Below are 19,706 nucleotides of genomic sequence, written 5' to 3'. Positions count from 1 at the left end.
CTAGAATCCTTCATTATAGCTGTTGCGATCCGCTAGAAGACTCAATGATATCTGTGGACACATTTGGTTGATGTCGAGAGCCTTGCAGGACTCCTCGGCTAGTCTAGATAAAGATGAATGTTGACAGGATGAAGGTGTCATTATAGGCTCATGCTCGCATCCTCGCCCTCGACCTGTCTAGCGGCGTCAGCTCTGATGCCCGTCGCAGGCATACGTCCCCCTTCGGTTGCCTCGGGCGTTGCGCTTGGCTGTGGCCCTGGTCCTCCATCGATCGTCTCTGCATTCTCCACATCGCTGATCTCGCCGTCCAGCACCGGAACAAGACCTTCTACGAATCCCCTTGGGAATCGGGCTCCCTCCCTCATCCGTCCAACATCCTGCGAACGACTCGCATCGGCTGCCGCCGGGATGCTACCACTGTCGATGCTACCTTCAACCTCGCTCTCTTCGATAGCGGCTGAATCGATCGAGACGCCCTGCTGAACCGAGTCCTCGTGGACATAGTTGCCCGTGTAGTCGGCCATGCTGGTTCCCATGCCCATCGTGTTGGCGTACGTGTCGTCGAGGTCATCGGCCGTCGTAGCAAAGGAGACGTGCTGCTGTGCCGTAGCCGTGCCTGCCAAGCGACTCGCAGCACCCCTGAGCGAGGCACGCACACCCTCGCCCATCGCCTTGACCTGCCTCAAGAGCCGAGGCTCGATCTCGACAGCCACACACAGATGGTGCGAGATGGCATCCTGGTAGGCAGTCGGCAACGTCGGATTGCCCACAGCTCGTACCATCTGGCGGCTCCCACCCGCAGGATCCCCACTCGAAGAGGACTTGCCAGCTTCGACCGGTGCAAACTCGCCCCCGCCCTTGCGCATATACGACTTGGCCAGTAACAGGTGGAGCTCGGCCTCCTGGGGAGCATACTGGACGGCAAAGAGGAGGTGCTTGTGCGCAAGATCCCTCTTTCGCTCGGCCATCGACCCCTCGAGCTTGTCGGCTTGCAAAAGATAGTTCTCAGCCAACTTGGCATGCGTCGCAGCACCAGTAAAGTCGATCTTGAGGGCCTGCTGCAGAGCACCCTGGGCTTCGTCGAGCCTGCCCAAGCTCATCAGCGTCCTTGCGCGGAGGTCCCACAGCGCAGCGTTCTGCTCATTGATATTGAGCGCCTTGGAGTAGTAGTGCAGCGCCAGGCTGTGCTGGTTTTCAGAAGCAAAGGCGTGGGCGAGGCCGGCGTAGGCGTTCCAATGCCGGCGTTCGTAGGAGAGCGCACGTTGAAAGTATTCGAGAGCCTCGTCGAGCTTGCCGAGCTCCAGAGCTTCGTAGCCGGCCAGTGTGTATGCATAGGCGTACTCGGGCGCAGCGCAGGCGGCTCTGCGGAAGCACTTGAGGGCCAAACGGTGCTCATGCTGGAGTGCAAATGCGTTTCCCTGGGCCAAATGGGCGACACAGGACGACTCATCGAGGCGCATCAGGCGCTGTGCAAGCGTTGACAGCTCCACTTCTCGATGAAGATGAAAGAGCGTTAGGCTGCAAATGTCCATGTGGGCCGACAGACTGGGCGACAGCTTGGCGGCGTGGGCGAAGTGCTTCTCAGCCAGGTGATAGCGTGAGGTGTCGTGGTAGGCACGGGCGATGAGGCAGTGAACATGGAATGAGTTCCGGATGCTTTCGTCGAGGCCCGAATAGACGGGTGGCATGCTAGCATTCGTAAGGTGAAGCTCCTTGATGAGATCTTCCTTGACGCTGGGTGACATGGGTCCTTTTGGCCGAAGAAGGGCAATGGCGTAGCGTCCGCGAAAGCTGCGAATGGCCTTGTATGCGCCGGCAAAAGTGAGAAATAATTCCTTGACTTGGCCATCTGCGATGCGCCAGCTGCTCGACTCCTTGATGGCCAGCTCTGCCGCTTCATAGACGGCAGCCTGGATCCGCTCCAAGAGCTCGAGATCGACGGCCAACTTTCTACGTTGCTGCTGCGATTGCGGTTGGCGCCCTGCTGTAGGCTCCGAGACAGAAGAGGAGATGGGTGGTCTTGCCTTTGCTCCTGGCAGGATCCGCGAAGTGGTAGCTAATCCAGTCGGACGAGTAGCCGCTGCTGCTGTTGCTGTTGTTGTAGTGGGTCTCACAGTGGAGGTTTGCTGCCCTGTCACGGGGCGTTTCGCGGCCCCGGTAGCAACAGCAGGCCTTGTCCGATTGGCAGAGGAGCTCGTGTGTGTCATGACTCTTGGGGACCTTCTGGGCTTATTGACGTCCTTGTCAATTGTGCCTGCTGTCCTGATACTACTTGTGGAAGCCACACTCGGTGGCCTCTGCTCGTTCTGCTTGGCAGTGGAGAGCGTCCCAAAGGTGCCAGGGGGCTTCGTCGTTGTCGCACTTGGCGCTGTCACTCCAGCTTTCCCCGATTCTACCAACTTCTTGACCGGCGCAGGCGCGGGTGCAGTGGGGTTGATTGCTTGACGAGCTTTGATCGTGGTCCCATTTGCCTGCGTCTCAGTTCGCAGGCGCTTGCTTCCTACCACGCCAGGGACTGCCCCCGCTGTCCTCGTTCCTGGCCGCGGCGGTGCAGCTCCCTCCACGCTAGTGGTGGTGGTAGTGGCGCCCTGAGGAGGTACCTCTGAGCTTGACTCGGCCACTGCATCTCCTCTGGCAGCCTTTGCTCCGGAATCAACACCAGCCGAGAGGGAATCGAGAATGCATTGAACCAAGGACGGGTCGATCTGCCGCTTTGTCAAGGCGTCCTTGAGCATGTTTGGGTATAGCGATCTGGCATCGAATCCTGTTTGGAAGCCGGCAATGTCGACTGGCACTGGCCCGTCCATCTCCCTCTCATCTGAGGTGTCTCGCGAAGTGGGATCGTCTGGTGAGATGGTCAGCTCAGCAAAAGGGGCCAGCATGGGAGCGACGATGCTACATACCGTTTCTGACATCGCACAAACCAGTCCACGCAGCCCAACACCACGGATCGAGCTGGCGGCATTCACGATAGTGTCTCCTTGCCTCCCGGTTCTGCTGTGCCTTGGCAGCCATGTCGGCAAGGGCGAGGTGATTGACGTGGTTCTTGGGTGCTGTCGATGCACAAGGCGGCCGAGCATGCAGTTTCTCGACTCTTCGCTGCATCTCGTCCGATGACGCTGGCTGGGATGCCGCCGCCTCGTTGGCCCATGCGAGGGCCTCTTGCGCCTCTCTGACCCTTCCGAGCAAGCTACATGCGTGCGCATAGGCATTGGCGCAGTCGACGTCGCGAAACATGTAGTCGGGCCCCTCCTGGAACAACTCGATAGCTGCCCTGGCGCCTGCTCGATCTGCCGTGCTGGTGGCCGACCTCGAAGACAGAGGAGCGAGCGACAGGGGCGTCGAATAGGCGTTGCTTGGACCAAACGGAAATGGTTCACCACCATAGATGAGGCAGGTCGCGAGGAGCCGTCTGGCAAGGAGAGATGTTGGCGTGTGCTGGAGCGCGAGCCAGGAGTAAAAGGTAGCGCTCGTCAGGTCAGACTTGAACGTCGAGGACCAGCCCCGATGACCCCTCTCTGTTCCGCCACCTGCCGCAGGGCTGGATGATAGGTACTTTTCGGCCAGGTCGACGAGGCGAGAGAAGGTGTATTCGTCGGCCGTCGGACTTGTATCATTGTCCTCGGCGGATGTCTGTGCCTCGAGGGAGGCTGGAAGGAGCGTGAAAGGCAGCGAGGCGACGATATCCTTGGGCTCGGTCGCCATCGCAGATTGTTGCATCGTTGAGTCTGTTCGGGAGAGTGTTCTGCCGTTGCTTGCGGCAGCTTGCGCGGACGATGATGGCCCCGACGAGGGCAACCTTGGCCTGTTTTGACCGGCCGGATGCACCACCGTCCTCCGTGCCGGCGCGGGGGCAGCGTTGCGAGCCATCGGCCTTGCAGACGACGATGCGACGCTGCTCACACCATCACTCGACGACGAAGGCGCCATGGCGAAGAGAGCCGAGTGTTTGTTTTGGCCGGATCACCTCGGCGAAGGCGTCCAAATTTTATCGGGTTGAGATGGAGGGAGGCTTTGGTGCAAAGCCGACGGACGCGTCTTTGATCATCTGTGCGTGCGTGCGTGCGTGCGTGCACGCCCGTGCAAGGTTTTAGTTGGTTTAGGCCCACGACCAAGGTGCTACTACTACTAAGTAGCCTGACTGAGGTTTTGCGCTTAACCCAATTTTACCTCGAGTACCCTCCCCAGCTTCGGCTCGCGCCGCGATAGAGTCTCAAAGAAGAAACAAGCGCAGACGTCGACTCGGCTCGACGGGAAGCGCAGACGATGCTCGTATAAGGTGTAGGCTCAAGCGTAGGAGGTGGTGTGCGGCCATAGGCTTTCTGCCCCCGATCTCCGCTGCGGAACAAGAGAGAGAGAGAGAGGTCTCCCCGCCGAAACATCCCCTTTTTTGGCATAAGCAATCTCCGATAGCGACAGGGGGTGCACAAGATGGTGTCGCACTCGTCGATGCGTACGGATCACTACCCTGTCAGCCGAACACCAGACTCGCCTGGCTCGGCGATGAGGGCCTCGGCAAGCGGGCAGAGCTACTTTGACAAGTACCCGGAGCGAAGAGGCCAGGGGCCCTATGTGCCCAAGGCGCGTCTCACGCCATCTCTCAAGACGAGCACCAGCACAAGCACCAGTGCGACGAGCCCGAGCCCGAGTCCGAGCCCGAGCACAAGCGCTGGCACGCGCCCCAGCACTGGCACAAGCACAAATACGAGCACAAGCACAAGCACAAGCACAAGCACAAGCACAAGCACAAGCACAAGCACAAGCACAAGCAGCGCTACAACTACCAGAGAGAGAAGATCAGCTGCCGATTTCAGCTCGCCGTCGACAGAGAAGAGGTGGACGAGGGACGGAGGCGGCGGGAGCAGCAGCCAGAGGAAGTCGCAGACACACAAAAGCGCGAGGAACCTCGCCAAGGCTGTATCCGAGGACAGCACTGCAAATGCCGATGATGGCATCGTCCGACCCAGAGCTCAGTCGATTCAACCCGAGCAATCGAAGCACTGGCACTCGCGCAGCTCAGAAGCCGCCGCTGCCGCCTTTCCTAGATTTCGTGGAGGCCTGCGAGCACCAGAGACGGGCAGCGAGCAGCCGAGTCAGGCTGGCCCTAGCTACTCAAAAGCCAGAGAGAGGCTCGCCTCGGAGGCGAGGACGCCGTCGGAGAAGCAGCAGCAGACCGGCGACGCCAGGGTGACAGCAGCTGCGGCCGCGTCTCGCTCTCCCTCGGGCTACCCCTCGATGCTGTCTTCCGTGGCCAAGCGAAACTCATCCCAGGACCTTGCCTCCCAGTTCCGTCGTCAGGCAACGCTATCCCAGTCAGACAACCCGCCTCCGCTCCCGCTCAAAGACTCAAACGTCAATGCCACTCACCGAAGCGGCCAGGTTGGCCTTCCTTCGTCCAGTCGGCTGGGTAGCAGGTACGATGACGCGCGCATGCAGCGGTCAGCGTCTACCGGCATCGTCGATGGCCGCCTTGTGGCAGCGAAGCCTCGCAGACCCACGCAACACGAGGCCCTTGACGGTTTCTACTCGGTGCCGGCCACGCATGCCTCGTCGAGTCATGCGTTGGGCAAGGCAAGGAAGCCGAGGCTGGCGCTCGACAAGACGGAAAAGGTGCCGAGCATCGAGGAGATTATCCGAAAGCACTCGGGGTCCCTCCAGACGCCCTCACCCAGGTCCTCGACCATCCACGAGGGCAGCCACCCATGGTCTGTAGGGCAACAGCACGGCGCAACGACCGTGGAGAGAAGCGGAAATAATGGGATCAATCACAACGATAGAAGTGGCTATGTCGACTACGACAGCGATGCATCCTTCGACTCAGTCATTGAGGAAGCTCGCGCCGCTTGGGACCCGGACCGTCTGGATGCCAAGTCTCGTTGGGCAGGTCGGGCACAGACGGCCTCACTGGCGGACGACGACGACGAGGATGAGGGCGAGGAGGGGAGAGAGGGGGACTCCAAGCAGCTGCCTCTGGGCCGGAAGCTGCAGCACGCCACGTCCTTTCCCGCCAAACCAAGGATGTCGACGCCCAGCAGAAGATCTACGCGAGACTCTCACGGTCGAACGCGTGGCGCATCTGTCACAAGTGGCATGACGACGACGCCACCAAGGACAGAAGGCACTCCGCGGGTGCCTCCTGTGCCGCCATCTGTGACCACGCCGCACTTGTCCACCTCAGCACAGGCCTTTTCTGGATATTCTGCTGCTGCCCCGTCCGCAAGCTCCACAGCTGCGGCAACAGAGGAAGAGCAGGCCATCTCGAGATATCTTCGGTCATCCCGCTTGACGAAGCTCATGACACTTCAGAGGGCGCCCTATGCGGGCTTGACGGTGTCCTATGCCGACGTGGGAAGCCCGACAGGGCACCCCGTCATCGTGTTTTTGGGTCTGGGGGCCGTGCGATACCTGGTCGGGCTCTATGATGAGATGGCTGCTGCCCTTGACTTGCGTCTCATCTGCCTCGACCGGTGGGGCCTGGGTCGCACCGACGACATTGGCAGCGAAAGGAGAGGCGTCATGGAGTGGAGCCAAGTCGTCATCGAGCTGGCCGATCGCCTGGCCTTGTCCAGATTCTCTGTACTGGCCCACAGCGCCGGAGCGCCGTACGCCATGGCTACTTGCCTCCTCTTTGGTTCTGAGCGCGTCGCTGGCCCCGCCCATCTCTTGGCACCTTGGGTCAGCGCCAGCTTGGAGAGCGGCTATCGATGGCTCAAGTACGTCCCTGACGGGCTCATCCGAACGGCACAGGCTGCAGAGTCTCGAGTGCAAGGGTGGCGCTTGGGCAAGCTGCCTGCCTTGGCAAGTACCAATAACGACGTTGACGACGATAACGATGATCCGTGGTATCGCCCTTCTCCATCCTCAAACGATTACGAGGCCGAGAGCGCCGACGGCACACCGCGAATGGACAGCTACGAGACACCGAGACGGAAGCCGCTGCCTCTTCTCAACCTCTCCACTTCATCGCCCGTCAAGTCAAGGTCTTCTTCTACGGCCAACGGTGTGCCCGACTCGGCTTCGTCGCCGCTGCTCGGATCCTTGAGTTCGACCTCACCCTCACCGTCGTCACCTTCGCTCTCCATCGGTCCGAGCACGCGCTCGAGCAAGTCGCCGATTCCTCGATGGCCCTCGTCGGGCTCTCTCAGGGCCTCGTCCACGCCGCGGTCTTCGATCGACCCCAGCTCTGCTCGGCTGACCCTGCTGCTTCCCGACGGCACGGGCGTGCCCTCGAGCGCCTCACTCTCCTCCTTTTCCAATGAAGAAGAGGACAGTTCGTTCGACGCTACGACCCCTGCGTCTGCCTCGATCATGGGCCTAGACGCAGGCCGGCGCAAACGAGCTTGGGTGCTTCGCCGTTCGACCAGCTCCGCGTCTCCCAGCGCACAGAAGAGTGGTGGTTCGAGCCACTCTTATGGCCAGCGCCACGGTCCGAGTGCGCAGTCGAACGGCAGCGGCTATTCGTCTAGCTCTTCCACGGCCGCCTCGACACACTCTCCTCTGACACTGAGGAGCGGCGCGTCAAACAAGTCGCCGCCGCCGACGGCCACGCCGGCAAGAGTGGCACACGCCAGCAGAGAGGCTGGGGATAGCAGCCACGACTCGGTGTTCCAAAGCCCTTCCTCGCTTAAACAGCGAGAGCAAGGACCATCAGCCACGGGCTTTGACCTGGCCACTGCAGTCCTTCGGGCCTCGCACGCCGAGTCTCAGCGAGGAGGCGGCACAGCCGACCTCCTGTGCATCCTTGGACGGGCCTCGCAGAAGCCCTGGGGCTTCACTTACGCAGATGTCAACCACGCCGCCAAGGTCTGGCATGGGGACAAGGACGAGCGTGTGAGCCTCGGCAGCGTGCTTTGGATGGAGAGGCAGATGAGCAATTGCCGAGTCGAGCTCGTCAAAGGCGCCGGACACGGGCTCATGACAAACGTCGCCGTCGTCGTCGAGGCTCTCGAGAGGTGGGTTTACATTTTCTTGGCTAGAGTTTTCTTCTCGCCTCCTGTGCTCACATCCCCAAACCCCCTTCTATGACAGCATTGCCGCTTGCAGACATCTGTAGCAGAGCCCTTGTCTGCTTCTTCTTCCCCTGTGCATTCAAAATTCCTCCCTTTTCCCTCTAATTTCTCTTCTTCTCCCCTTCTCTAGTAGTAATACCCTCCTTTCTCTCCCGGCATATCCAGCGCTTATTCCCCTTTCGTCTCTTCTGTTACCTGCTCTAGACTTAATTTTTCGTCTTCAGACGACATCCTTGCTTTTTCTAGACCTTTCATCTTCTTGCCCTCAGAGTCACATCTTCTCAAAGCACGAATGCAGCAAGTTTCGCCCTCTCACGGTAATTACATCCGCTGGCATCATTTCTCTTTTATTACCCCCCCTTTCTCTTTCCTTTCTCGCGGAACCTTCACGCGGCTGCTTTGGCCCGGCTTGATGTCTTGGGGTGGCCATTGGCTCCTGCGCTCCCATTGACGGCGCGCGTCTTTTTGCTTGTTGTCGCCGCTGGGGGCGCAGCGACCCAATGCAGCATCAGAGCCCGGTAGGCAAAGGCCGCGGCAAAGATGAGCGTCGCGAGGGCACGGCCGCCCGCGGGCGACAGGATCGGGCCCGTCTTGCCCGCGTGGAGCCGGGCCATCCACGGCTCGTAGGCGGCGTTGGAGGCCGTTGTCAGACCAAAGGCGGCCGTGGCGAAAAAGGCAGCGTAGATGTCAATGATGGGCAGCACGGAGCGCGCGCCGAGCAACGGCGGCGTCGAGAGCGTCCAGCCGGCGGGGTTGAGCAGGCCGAGCGTGCCGGCGAGCTGGCCGCCGCCGGTGGAGCCGACGACGCCTGCGATGAGCTGGATCAGCAGCGAGCTCCGGACGGCCGCGTTGGGGCTCCGGGCGACCATGTCGAGCGAGACGACGACGGCCTGGGTGCGCAGGCATCCATCGAGGAGCGGCAGGGACGTGTCGACGAGGTAGAGCGGGGGTGTCAGGCTCGGGAAGAGCGAGAGGACGACGCTGAGGAGCAGGTGGACGGACACGTAGTTGATAAAGGGATGGATCGAGAGCAAAAAGGGCGGCGTCGAGGTGAGGATGACGTTGTTGATCAGGGAGCCGCCCCAGCACTTTGGGCACGAGAGTGTGTCTGGTCAGTCTCAAAAGAGAAAGGGGCAGGACTCAGGCTTCCCTGCTCACCATGACGAGAAATCCGACGATGTTGTATGCCCACGTCGGTTTGCCCCTCGTCCGGCGCACATCGTCGCTCGTCGCCTCCCAGGCCTTTTCGCTCAGTGCGCGGTGCAGCAGCGAGATGCGGGCGGCGTGGAGCGTGGGGAGGAGAGCGTAAGGAAACAGTCCAGCATGGACAGGCGTCGAGAGCAGCAGGGCATTGAGGTTGGCAATAGGTGCAAGGATGGTGGCGAGCATTTTGGGAGGCTTCACTTCGTCGTCTTCCTCGTTGTCGTCGCCGTCGCCGTCGCCGTCGCCGATGTCTGCAACTGACTTCTCTCTCATTGCATTTAAATTGCACCCATCCGGTCGGAGGACCGGCGTCGGCCTCCACGCGTTCCCACGTGTGGACCGGTTTCGCGCAGGAAGGACACAAGACGAAAGTAAGCTCATCTGGTCGCCATCGTCAAGATGTCGAAGCTCACAACCAAGGAGGAGTACGCGGACCTCCTCTCGCGCTACGATGCCTTTCTCTTCGACTGCGATGGCGTCCTCTGGTCCGGCGACGACCTTATCCCAGGCGCAAAAGAGGTGCTCTCGAAGCTGAGATCGTCGGGCAAGCAGGTCGTCTTTGTCACCAACAACGCCAGCAAGAGCCGGAGGAGCTACAAGGGCAAATTTGACAAGATGGGCATCGAGGCCAGCGAGGTACGTCTTGCTTGGCTCGGGTCTCTGCTTTCTGTAACAGGAGGAAAGCTGACTGGGCTGTCGTCAGTCGGAGATCATCTCGAGCTCGTATGCGGCGGCTGTCTACCTCAAGGACGTGCTCAAGATGCCGGCAGACCGAAAGGTGTATGTCTTGGGGATGGACGGCATTGAGGAGGAGCTCAATGCCGTTGGTATACAGTACTGCGGTGGTACGGTGAGTTTTGATCACAATTCGTCAGGGCGAAAGTAGAGAGCTCATCGAGACACGGCGACTACAGGACCCCGATGACAACCGGTTCCTGCCTGCGCTCGACTTTTCGTCGCTTCAGTCGGAGGAGGCCATCGACCCATCGGTCGGCGCAGTCCTGTGCGGCTTTGACATGCACATGTCCTACATCAAGCTTGCAAAGGCCTTCAAGCATATCACCCGGCCAGGCGCTGAGGGACCCGTCGAGGCCGGCAAGAAGGGCGGCGGTTGTCACTTTATTCTTACCAACGACGACTCAACATTTCCTGCAAAGGGAGGGCCTTGGCCTGGTGAGCTTGTCCCGTGTTCAGTTCCTCGGCAATTGCATGCTAGACGCTGACCACCAAGATGCAGGTGCCGGGTCGCTCTCTGCGCCGCTCATCTTTGCCTCGAAACGCAAGCCGACAATCGTGGGCAAGCCGCATCAGCCGATGCTCGACACCATCGAGTCCATCTACAATCTTGACAAGCCGAGGACGCTCTTCATTGGCGATCGCCTCGACACCGACATTGCCTTTGCCAACAACGGCGGCATCGACAGCCTCCTCGTCCTAACCGGCATTTCGACGGTCGAGGATTGCGACAAGCAAGGCATTCACCCAAAGTACGTCCTGGACAGCATTGGCAACCTCAACGTGTAGGACCTGTAGCGAGACAGCGGCGCACGAAGCTTCATCATTCTTAGAAGGCAGAGAAATAGATAATTTCTTGTAGTGCAGCACATTGAGGGAGCTGTCCCTCAGGCGTCTTCGCTGAGCTTCTTGTACGCCTCGCCGTCGAGGAGCACCTCGAACTCGGCCGGCTTCGAAAGCTGGATCTTGCACAGCCATCCTAATGTGTTATCTGTGTTTTAGTGTCCTCTCAATCGATGGGATGCAGAGGGAGCGTGACACTCACCGTTGTCCTCGGGCGACTTGTTGAGCAGGCCCGGCTCGTCGGACAGCTTGGAGTTGACCTCCTTGATCACGCCCGTCACGGGCGAATAGATGTCCGAGGCCGCCTTGACGCTCTCGACGGCTCCGATTTGCTCTGTGGGTCGCGCGCTCCTCGTCAGTCACCCCCTCTTCTCTGTCTTGATTTAGCCGCCTACCACCACCTCTCCTCGACACTCACCGCCCTGCTTGACCTCGCTCCCCTCGCTGGGCAGCTCGACGTAGACGACGTCGCCGAGGCTCTTTTGGGCGTAGTCGGTGATGCCCATCGTGCCAATGTTGGACGCATCGTCAAACTTGACCCACTCGTGCTCGGCCGTGAAGCGCATAGCCTCTTTTCGGAGCGCCGACGACGTCGAGAAGAAGAGCGCTGCGGGAACGACACGGCGCCCTGGCTGGGCCGTGGAGACAGCCGAGGAAGAACGTGCGACGAGGGCAGCCGAGCTGCGGGTCGCAACGGTCTGGGCCGCAAGCCGTGAAGCGGGGCGTGCGAAAGCCGACGAGAGGGCCCGAGTCGATCGGAGGGCAGACATGGCGAGAGCTCGGGAAATGCTGGGGATCAAGAAAGAAGGGGTGTGTGTGTGTCTGGTTAAAGGTTAAAAGTTGACTAAATGACTGCTGCTGCCGCTCGCTACTTGGCAGGATCGAGAAGTAAAAGCGGCTTTTTCGCTCTCGGTCCGTGCCCGTCTCGTGTAGGCCACGTGAAAAATCTAAGCATCACCCCCGCCTGCATGGGAAGACGTGGAAGGTGCCCAATACAGCGTGTGTCGCCAGACAGCTTTAAAAGTAACAGGCACGAGAGAGACCTCGACCAATGGCGACGAGAAGGCGAGGTGGTGCCGGCAGCGCACCCTCACCGCACCGATGGCTGGCCCTGGCCGTGCTCGTCCTGGCTCTGCTGTGCGGCGTGGCGCAGGCAGCAAAGGACTACTACAAGATCATGGGCGTCGATACGGGGGCAGACGACCGTACGATTAAACGGGCCTATCGGGTGGGCATCCGATGTCCCTTTCTCCTCGCATTGGCGGTCGCAAAGTAGCTGACTGGACCATGAAACCCTGACAGAAATTGGCGCAGAAGCTGCACCCGGACAAGCACCCCGACAAGGCTGAAGAATTTGTCGAGCTGTCCGAGGCCTACCAGGTCTTGTCCGACAAGGAGGCCCGCAAGATCTACAATCGCTTTGGCGAGGAAGGGGTCAAGCGGCACCTGGCTCAGAAGCAAGCCTCGCAGGGAGGTGCAGACAACCCCAATGACCCCATGAACGTCTTCAGGCAGTTCTTTGGCGGTGGGTTCCAGCAGCAGCAACAGACGCGAAAGGGCTCGACGAAGCAATTCAACCTCGAGGTGAACCTCGCCGACATGTACAAGGGCCGCACCGTGACAATCTCGTTTGATCGACACGTCCTCTGCCCCGCCTGCGATGGGTCGGGTGCCAAGAGCAAGAGCGACATCCACCACTGCGAGACGTGCAACGGCCAGGGCGTGCGAATCGTGCGTCAGCAAATCATGCCAGGCTTTGTTACCAACGCCCAGGTGACGTGCGATGCGTGCGGGGGCCAGGGCAGGGTGATCAAGCACAAGTGTCCCAAGTGCGAGGGCGCCAAGGTCATCGTTGAACAGGTCGAGCTCGATGTAGAGATCCTGCCAGGAACGCACGAGGGCGAGGAGCTCCTGTACGAGGCAGAGGCAGACGAGGGGCCCGACTTTGACGCTGGCGACGTCCTCGTCAAGGTCCAGTCCAAGCCGCAACGGGGCGACTTTAGGCGGAGGGACAAGCACCTCTACGCTACGATTCCCATCTCTCTCGCCGATGCGCTGTTGGGCTTCGAAAAGAATCTCACCCATCTCGACGGAAGCATTGTCACGCTCAAGCGCGCCGCTGTCACTCAACCAAACTACGTCGCAACACTGGCGGGCCAGGGCATGCCGCTGCACCACTCTGTCCAACCACATGATGGAACGACCCACGGGAACCTCTATGTAGAGTACAACGTCGTCTTGCCGGATCAAGTCGAGGGCGACCTCTTGAAAGGTGTGTTCTTCCACGCAGCTCTCTCTCTCTCTCTCTCTCTCTCTCTCTCTCTCTCTCTCTCTCTCGTGTCCGCTTGCCTCGGTCCGCTGACTCTCTCTTCTCCCTATCTGCAAAGCCTTTGAAAAGGTCTTCAAGAGATCAGCAACGAGTATAAAAGGGGACACGTCGTCACAGCCGCACAAGCACGAAGACCTGTAGAACAACAATAGATGCGCTCTTCCTGAAGGCGAAAAGAGCATCAGTGATAATTCATGATGGCACTCTTGACCAGCAGCAAGTCCGGGTGACCGTGACGTAAGTTGTGCGAATAATCATAAGGACTCGGAAAGATTTCCAGAAAAGTGAACGCAGAATCTGAACTGGATAGCTGCTTTCATTCAAGGATGATGGTATAAAAATACAAACGCGGACACACTGACGCACAGACACAAAGAGAGAGACAATCGACTCAATCATAAGAGGTCCGATCGCGCATCCGCAGGCCCTTGAGGCCACCCCTCCATGCCCAGCTAGAAGAGGATGCGGCCGCGGCGCTGGCATCTGCGTCTCGAGAAGGGCGATCCCCCCTTATCGTCGATGGACCAGCTCCTCGGACCGTGCTGGAGTTCTCCTCGTCTTCTTCGTCCTCCCATTCGTCCTCTGCTGCCGTCACTGCTGCTCGAGGAGACGTTGCCACCTGACTGCTAGACTGAGTCAGAGGTGATCGAACTCCTGCGGCTGTGGAATCGGCCAGATTAAGAGGGTCACTGGACGTGGGCGTTTGCAGGGGCGAGAAGAGGTTGCCTCCATCGACGCTGATCCTCGATGCTGCAATGCCCAAGCCATCCGCCGCAGCACCAAGGTATGGGCTGGAGCTGCTCTCGATCGGCCGCTGACGGTCGACAGCCCTCAGTGAGGGTGACCTCATGGCTGCTGGGCTCCTGCTGCCCACAAAAGAGGAGGACCGACCAGGTGACATGGTCGAGCCGGCTCCTCGCTGACTCCTCGAGGTGGCCGAGCCCCTCCTAGATGACGACGAAGCATTGTTCCTTCGCCTCTCCCGTCGCCTCCGCCGCTCGTACTCTTCTTCTGTCTCCTCTCCGACTTCTTCGCCGTCATCGTCGCTGCCGTTGACATCCTCTCCATCCACAATCGTATTCGCAGCAATGTTGGCAACAGCCTGCGCGGATCCAAATGAGACCATCGTCGAGGTTCTTCCCAGCGTTGGCACAGCGGTGTTGGAGTCGGTCGGATCGGCGGAGGGGCCATCTTTCTGGAACGCTGAGCCTTCTTCGATAGGACCATTGCCTCCGGATCGAGTGATTTCACGTTCGAACATCATCGACCTAAGCCCAGGTGCAGCCTCTGCCCTCGCCTGTCTGTTGAGCACCTGGTCTCTGAGCGCCGTCTGTTCCGTCGCTGCTCTTCTGGCCGCGGCAACGTGAGCGAGCCGCAATCTGCGCATGCGTCGCTTGATGAAGTCTGGTTGGTTCCTCGAAACATAGTCGGCCACGCTGCCCACCCAGCCTGGGAGGTAGCCTTGGTTGTTATTGTTGTTGTTTGTCGTCATCGTTGGGTGCGTGTCCGACGATTGCGATCCGCTGCCGATATTGGTCGCTACCTCTTCGCGCCCGCTTCCGTCCACAACGGAAACACTCGTCAGCTCCTGCTCGCCCGTTCCCGGCCTGGCTGCCGAAGAGCGTCTGTTCTCGGGCGAGGAAGCACCAGCTCCGATGGGTGCATCATCGGGTGGAGCCACGGCCCTCACTGACGCAAGCTCGATCTCCTCCTCGTCGCCACCAGCTGGCGCATTCGTCGCCCCGGCAGCAGTGGTCCTCCTCAGACGGCGATTCAAGGTGTGGCCCGCATCCTTTGTTTCGACCGCCAGCTTATCTCTGAAGCGTTTGATGCCACCAAAGACGTGATCGGAAGCATCGCCAAATGATGAGCCTCCATTGGCGGCAGCGGCCTCCAGCTTGAGCCGGTTGCGCTCCTCCCTCTCACGCTTCCTCCTCAGCTTCTCCTCCCGCTTTCGCTTGCGCTCCTGCCTCTCTGCCCGATCCTCCACCTCGCCGATACCCATGCCGGAGCCGACCCACCACCAGAAGCCCAGCCAGCTCTGCCAGATGGTGAGCGTCCAGCAGATCGACGGCAGCCACCAAAGCCGATCGAATGCAATCTCGACGAAGCTGATGCTGGTGTTGATGAAAGCCAGACCCACGCTTCCGCCACCAAAAGCCGCCGTGCCGCCGTCTGTGCGCCAAGCCCGGCGACGATTGACAAAGAGACCCCAAATAAGAAGGGCAGAGGTGTAGAGGAGGAATAGGGTGGAGTTGCAAATGTTCCGAATAGCATCGCCCAGGTCAGACGTCTTGACGTCGTCGTCGGACGAAAGGGCAGTGAACTCCATGCCACTGGCAACGAGGGCGAGGGGTCCCAGCATCCAGAGGATCAGCCTGGCCTCAAGGGCCGAGGGGTAGAGGAGCGTGAGGAACTGGATGTGGGTGAGATGGACGAGAGCGGTGGTGATGGCCTGCATCAGGAGATAAAAGGCCTCCTGAGCCGTGTTCCAGCTCCCATCCTGAGGCGGGATCTGGACGCCAATGTATGCAAACATGTACGGCCAGCTCCTGCTTTCCACCTCGAGCCGGTGCAGGACCGTATGCAGATGCACGGCGAGGTTGATGAGGAGCATGAGGGTGCTAGTCGTCTGCAGGTAGAAATTCTTCTTGGACAGTGGTCGATGGTACTGCGTCGTGAAGCTGAGGTGGATGGCAAGGATGGTAACCAGGGCGAGATTGATGCCGTCGACGACAATTTGGGCGGGCATGCTGAAGGCAAAGTCGGGCATGATAGCCAGCAAGGGGTCGTGGAACTGGTTGCTGGCCGTTGCAGATGGTTGGCCTTCAATAGTGGTGACGCCTGTTGGAAGCACATCGGCCGTTGTGTCTCCTTTCGAGCCAGAGCTATCGGGATCATAGGTAATAGTCGATGTCAGGTCGGGGTCTGAAGAAGACGTCGACACCGTCCCTCCTCCTGTGGCACTTGTCACACTCGCTGTCTGCTGCTGTGAGCCCCCGCTCGACGGTACAGAGGACGAGGACTGAGCTTGGCGAGGTCGCAGCAGAAGCCCTGCCCCGGCACGCGACTCTGGTTTCGGAGTTGCTCTTGGCAGCACGACGGCAGCGGCTTCGCAATGGGCCACCAGCAGGCTGCACAGGAGCACAGCAAGGATCGTGAGCGCAAGAACAGACAAGCGTGGGGCGATGCGTTGCCGTCGCTCTCGTCTTCGTCCTCGCCGCGCACCCTGGCGCTGCTGCACTGGGGTAACGCACGTCGGTACGTCCTCCATCTTCGTCTTCATCGTTGTCGTTGTCGCCTTCACGAATTGACTGCTTCGGCGCTTCGAGTCTCTATACTGCCATCGCTGGCCAGCTGCTTCGAAAATGGAAGTAGGATAGCCTCGCACTCGCTCCAAAGAGCGTCGGTCTGCAAGGTTGCCTGAACCCTATGTTGAATCTTACGATGGCCGTCTGTCTGGGCTTGCTCAATTCGAAATGGGCGCGCGCCTTTTCCCCCGTTCCCCTGCTCCAATTGTGGAAAGTTTAAGCCGTGAATAAGGTGGCCACGTGGTCAGCGATCTGCAAGATCGCCAGGGAATCGAGAGATCACTGTAGCTATGAAAAGATTGATTGGCCATCGGGTGCTAGGAATAGCTTCGAAAGTGACTTGAGATCTAGACAAGGAACAAGAAGGAGTAGTGGATCAGGGATGATTAGAGGTAGGTTGGGTGCGAGGGAAGAAGGGAAAGAGAAAATAAGAAAGAAAGAACGAATTTGGCAAGAGGATAGTTGACCGTCGACCAGCAGCCGAGGAGAGGGGAGAGGAAAGGGTGTGGGCGTGGTAAGAGGGTGTGGTGAAGGAATTGGTGCTTGGTATGCAAGAGACTTGATAACAAGAAAGGGGGCTCCGAGCCGAGCCGATGAAGCTTGTGCGCATAAGCTGGTCGCGATTGCAGAAATTGATGAGTGATTTGTGCGTCGTCGGTCATCGTTCGTCGTCATCAGAGTCGTCGTCGTCATTGGTGATTTGCTCGCTTCTGTTCACGTCTCAAGGTCCCTGATATAGCCCAAAGGCAGCGAAAGACTCATGTGCATCGGCAGGTAAGGACCCTGACCAGCTTTTGCCCAAATGATTGCCGCTCCGCCGGATGGCCTTCGCCATTGCCCATCCCCACGGCTCCTACTGGTCCACGGCCGTCGACGCGTCGACCACCCTCGACGGCGCCAGAGCTGCTGATATTGACTCCTGTCGGCGTCATCTGTCCCCCGTGGCTGTTGTCCCTCGTCGCATTCGGTGTGTTGCCCACGGGCGCATCATGGATGGCCACGTTGGACGCCTGGCCTACGCCGCCGCCGCCATACGATGAGCTGTGCGGGAAATCATTGTGACCTGGACGGTGACCCGCTGTGCAGATTGCATTTCGGTATCAGTCAGAGCAGTGAATGACCAGGCATGAAATAGAACGACTCACAGGGCTGTAGCTGAGCAGGTACGCCTGACTTGCGACCTTGCTTGGACCCATTGCGGGCCAAGGCGGCCTGGGGCGCCGCAACTCCGCTGGCCTGGGGTACCTGAGAAGCCCGCATGTCACGGTGGCGGTCCCTGTCCCCACCCCGGTCCCTGCTCGTGCCAGCCTCCCAGCCCTTGCCGCCATTGAGCATCATCCAGTCATAGACGCCATCGTCGACCTCGCCGTGAAGCGCTTTACCCAGGAGCTCGCGCAGGAAGTCGTAATCGGGCGTCTCTTCGAAGCCGAGCTTGCGCACGTAGTTGAGGTAGATGCCAAACTCCTCTGGGAAGCCTTCGCAGAGCTCCTTGATGGGCGTGCTCTGCTTCTTCTCGCCAATCTTTTCGTACTTCTGCTTGTTCGTCGCCGCCTTGAGGCCTTGCCATGGAAGGCCTCCACGAAGAAAGTACATGAAGACGTGGCCAAGTGCCTCGAGGTCGTCACGCCTCGACTGTTCGCGGCCCAGATGGGTGTTGATGGACATATACCGTGCGGTGCCGCTGAGCGACTTGCGCTCTCGGTACGGGATATGCTGCTTCGTCTTTGGATCCCTGTACTGCTTGGCCATGCCAAAGTCGACGACATGAACAACGTTGGCTGCCTTTGTCATTGGTCGGCCGATGAGGAAGTTGTCTGGCTTGATGTCGCGGTAGATGAGGTTCTTTTCGTGAATAGCCTGCACCCGGGTAATCTGTCGGTTGGTGAAGACAAGGTAAAGAGAATCGTTAATTAGCAGGAAGCCTTTGCCTCGCACGCACAAGCAAGACGTACCATTTGCTTTGCTGTCATGACAACAGTCTTGATGCTGAACTTGCGACCGCACATGTCAAAGAGATCTTCCAGACTTGGCCCGAGAAGATCGATGACGAGGATGTTGTGCAGGCCCTCCTGTCCGAAGTAGTACACCTGGGGCACGCCGTCTGTCGGAAGCAATGGATGATCAGGATCGAATGATCTTTGAGCTTGACTGCGACCAAGTTCACTACTCACGGCAACCATTGAGGATTTTGTAAGTTCTGTACTCGTCTCTAAGCTGGGGCGCATCGCTCTTGCGGGGCTCAAATTTGATGGCAACCGTCTGGCTGTTCAAGAGGTTGGTGCCTTCAAAAATGACACCGAAGGACCCTTCCCCCTGTGCGTGGGTACAATAGTTTTGATGTGAGTACTGGCTTTTCCTCCCCTTTGCAGCTGATCCAGGCAGCTACGGTCACTCACAATCTTTTTGCCGACTCGGTAATGCACGCCAACGACATTTGACCCCGAACTGTGCGAGGGATGAACCGATGACATGATTGTCGTCGATCTGGTGAAAGAGAATTGGTACCGAAAATCGTTCGCGAAGAGTCGAGGTGGTACGTGAAGTGCGGCGTGGACGGTCAGCTAGCTAGAGGCCCGAGCACTGGCGTAGGGTGGTCGAAACCGAGGGTCAAAGCGGTGAGTGAAAAGCGTGTGTCGGACAAGTGTGTCTGATGGATGAGAGTTTCTTTTTCCTTTCCACTGATGTATGCCCTTTTGCTCCAATTCCTTGTAACGAGAATGTGATGACCGAGCAGGGACAATCGAGTGCGAGCGAGTCCTTTCCTCCGTTTTTCTTTTCTTGAGCGGAGTGCCCTCCTGTGGGTTAATGAATATCCGGCGTTGGGGCTGGACTTTGGCCAATCTTGGGCTCAAAGTAAGATATGAGAGGGGTAAGGGACCACTTCGGGGCGGGCGCCGTGGGATGAGGTCGTGCCACGGACGAGAAATAAACACGAGAACGCGACGTCGAAAGGGGTGTCACCGCGTGCTGCACGGGCTGCGTCGTCTATCCAGGGACGCTGACTTGCAGGCCGAGGTGTTTGCTTGGGCGAAGAAGCGATCTTAGCCAGCCAAGTGCTGTTACCGGAAGGGAAGATGAGCCCGACGACAAGGTCAGACGACCGGGTGTGAAAGGAAGTGCAGCGAGCAGGTCAAGGTGAGGGACACCAGTGCGACCGAATGCTGCTACCAGCGAGGATAGGATATATGCCGAGTGCAATGGGCGCGCGCGAGGTCGAGGCTGAAAGGGGACAAGGGGCGCCCAAACAGAGGAGGAGAAACGTGTCGGGAAGGAGGA

The 19,706-nt window shown here is 59.2% G+C and overlaps 8 protein-coding genes across 8 annotated transcripts; 3 read left to right on the top strand and 5 right to left on the bottom strand.

Moving 5' to 3' along the window:
- On the bottom strand, positions 1-4,006 carry FA10DRAFT_278538 (TPR-like protein). The gene is made up of 2 exons (XM_025523465.1): positions 2,904-4,006; positions 1-2,845 (listed from the first exon to the last, which is right to left on the bottom strand). The coding sequence occupies exons 1-2, from the start codon at positions 3,928-3,930 to the stop codon at positions 141-143; spliced, it is 3,732 nt and encodes a 1,243-aa protein (XP_025379019.1). The 5' UTR covers positions 3,931-4,006; the 3' UTR covers positions 1-140.
- Positions 4,007-4,431: 425 nt separating this feature from the next.
- Positions 4,432-8,053, top strand: FA10DRAFT_259129 (hypothetical protein; the record flags this gene model as incomplete). The annotated part of the gene is made up of 2 exons (XM_025519949.1): positions 4,432-7,952; positions 8,029-8,053. 2 exons carry the CDS (start codon positions 4,432-4,434, stop codon positions 8,051-8,053), a joined length of 3,546 nt encoding a protein of 1,181 aa, XP_025379018.1.
- Positions 8,054-8,248: 195 nt separating this feature from the next.
- Positions 8,249-9,618, bottom strand: FA10DRAFT_265658 (hypothetical protein). The gene is made up of 2 exons (XM_025521149.1): positions 9,168-9,618; positions 8,249-9,097 (listed from the first exon to the last, which is right to left on the bottom strand). The coding sequence occupies exons 1-2, from the start codon at positions 9,591-9,593 to the stop codon at positions 8,396-8,398; spliced, it is 1,128 nt and encodes a 375-aa protein (XP_025379017.1). The 5' UTR covers positions 9,594-9,618; the 3' UTR covers positions 8,249-8,395.
- Positions 9,612-10,736, top strand: FA10DRAFT_227832 (putative 4-nitrophenylphosphatase; the record flags this gene model as incomplete). Its single annotated transcript, XM_025518728.1, has 4 exons — positions 9,612-9,848; positions 9,916-10,062; positions 10,127-10,385; positions 10,450-10,736. 4 exons carry the CDS (start codon positions 9,612-9,614, stop codon positions 10,734-10,736), a joined length of 930 nt encoding a protein of 309 aa, XP_025379016.1.
- A 98-nt stretch (positions 10,737-10,834) lies between these two features.
- On the bottom strand, positions 10,835-11,356 carry FA10DRAFT_228561 (glycine cleavage H-protein; the record flags this gene model as incomplete). The annotated part of the gene is made up of 3 exons (XM_025518753.1): positions 10,835-10,926; positions 10,993-11,124; positions 11,209-11,356. The coding sequence occupies 3 exons, from the start codon at positions 11,354-11,356 to the stop codon at positions 10,835-10,837; spliced, it is 372 nt and encodes a 123-aa protein (XP_025379015.1).
- A 429-nt stretch (positions 11,357-11,785) lies between these two features.
- On the top strand, positions 11,786-13,348 carry FA10DRAFT_239342 (DnaJ-domain-containing protein). The gene is made up of 3 exons (XM_025519180.1): positions 11,786-12,018; positions 12,093-13,062; positions 13,178-13,348. The coding sequence occupies exons 1-3, from the start codon at positions 11,842-11,844 to the stop codon at positions 13,258-13,260; spliced, it is 1,230 nt and encodes a 409-aa protein (XP_025379014.1). The 5' UTR covers positions 11,786-11,841; the 3' UTR covers positions 13,261-13,348.
- A 162-nt stretch (positions 13,349-13,510) lies between these two features.
- On the bottom strand, positions 13,511-16,600 carry FA10DRAFT_274617 (hypothetical protein; the record flags this gene model as incomplete). The annotated part of the gene is made up of 3 exons (XM_025523222.1): positions 16,377-16,600; positions 14,273-16,007; positions 13,511-14,179 (listed from the first exon to the last, which is right to left on the bottom strand). Exons 1-3 carry the CDS (start codon positions 16,403-16,405, stop codon positions 13,511-13,513), a joined length of 2,433 nt encoding a protein of 810 aa, XP_025379013.1. The 5' UTR covers positions 16,406-16,600.
- A 442-nt stretch (positions 16,601-17,042) lies between these two features.
- FA10DRAFT_75983 (putative casein kinase I) lies at positions 17,043-19,158 on the bottom strand. The gene is made up of 5 exons (XM_025525685.1): positions 18,827-19,158; positions 18,602-18,743; positions 18,383-18,531; positions 17,576-18,302; positions 17,043-17,508 (listed from the first exon to the last, which is right to left on the bottom strand). The coding sequence occupies exons 1-5, from the start codon at positions 18,899-18,901 to the stop codon at positions 17,189-17,191; spliced, it is 1,413 nt and encodes a 470-aa protein (XP_025379012.1). The 5' UTR covers positions 18,902-19,158; the 3' UTR covers positions 17,043-17,188.
- Positions 19,159-19,706: the final 548 nt, after the last annotated feature.

The sequence above is a fragment of the Acaromyces ingoldii genome, assembly GCF_003144295.1.
Source record: "Acaromyces ingoldii strain MCA 4198 unplaced genomic scaffold FA10scaffold_2, whole genome shotgun sequence".
Lineage (NCBI taxonomy): Eukaryota > Fungi > Basidiomycota > Exobasidiomycetes > Exobasidiales > Cryptobasidiaceae > Acaromyces > Acaromyces ingoldii.
The sequence above is the reverse complement of the archived record's forward strand: the minus strand, read 5'-3'. Positions and strand labels throughout refer to the sequence as shown.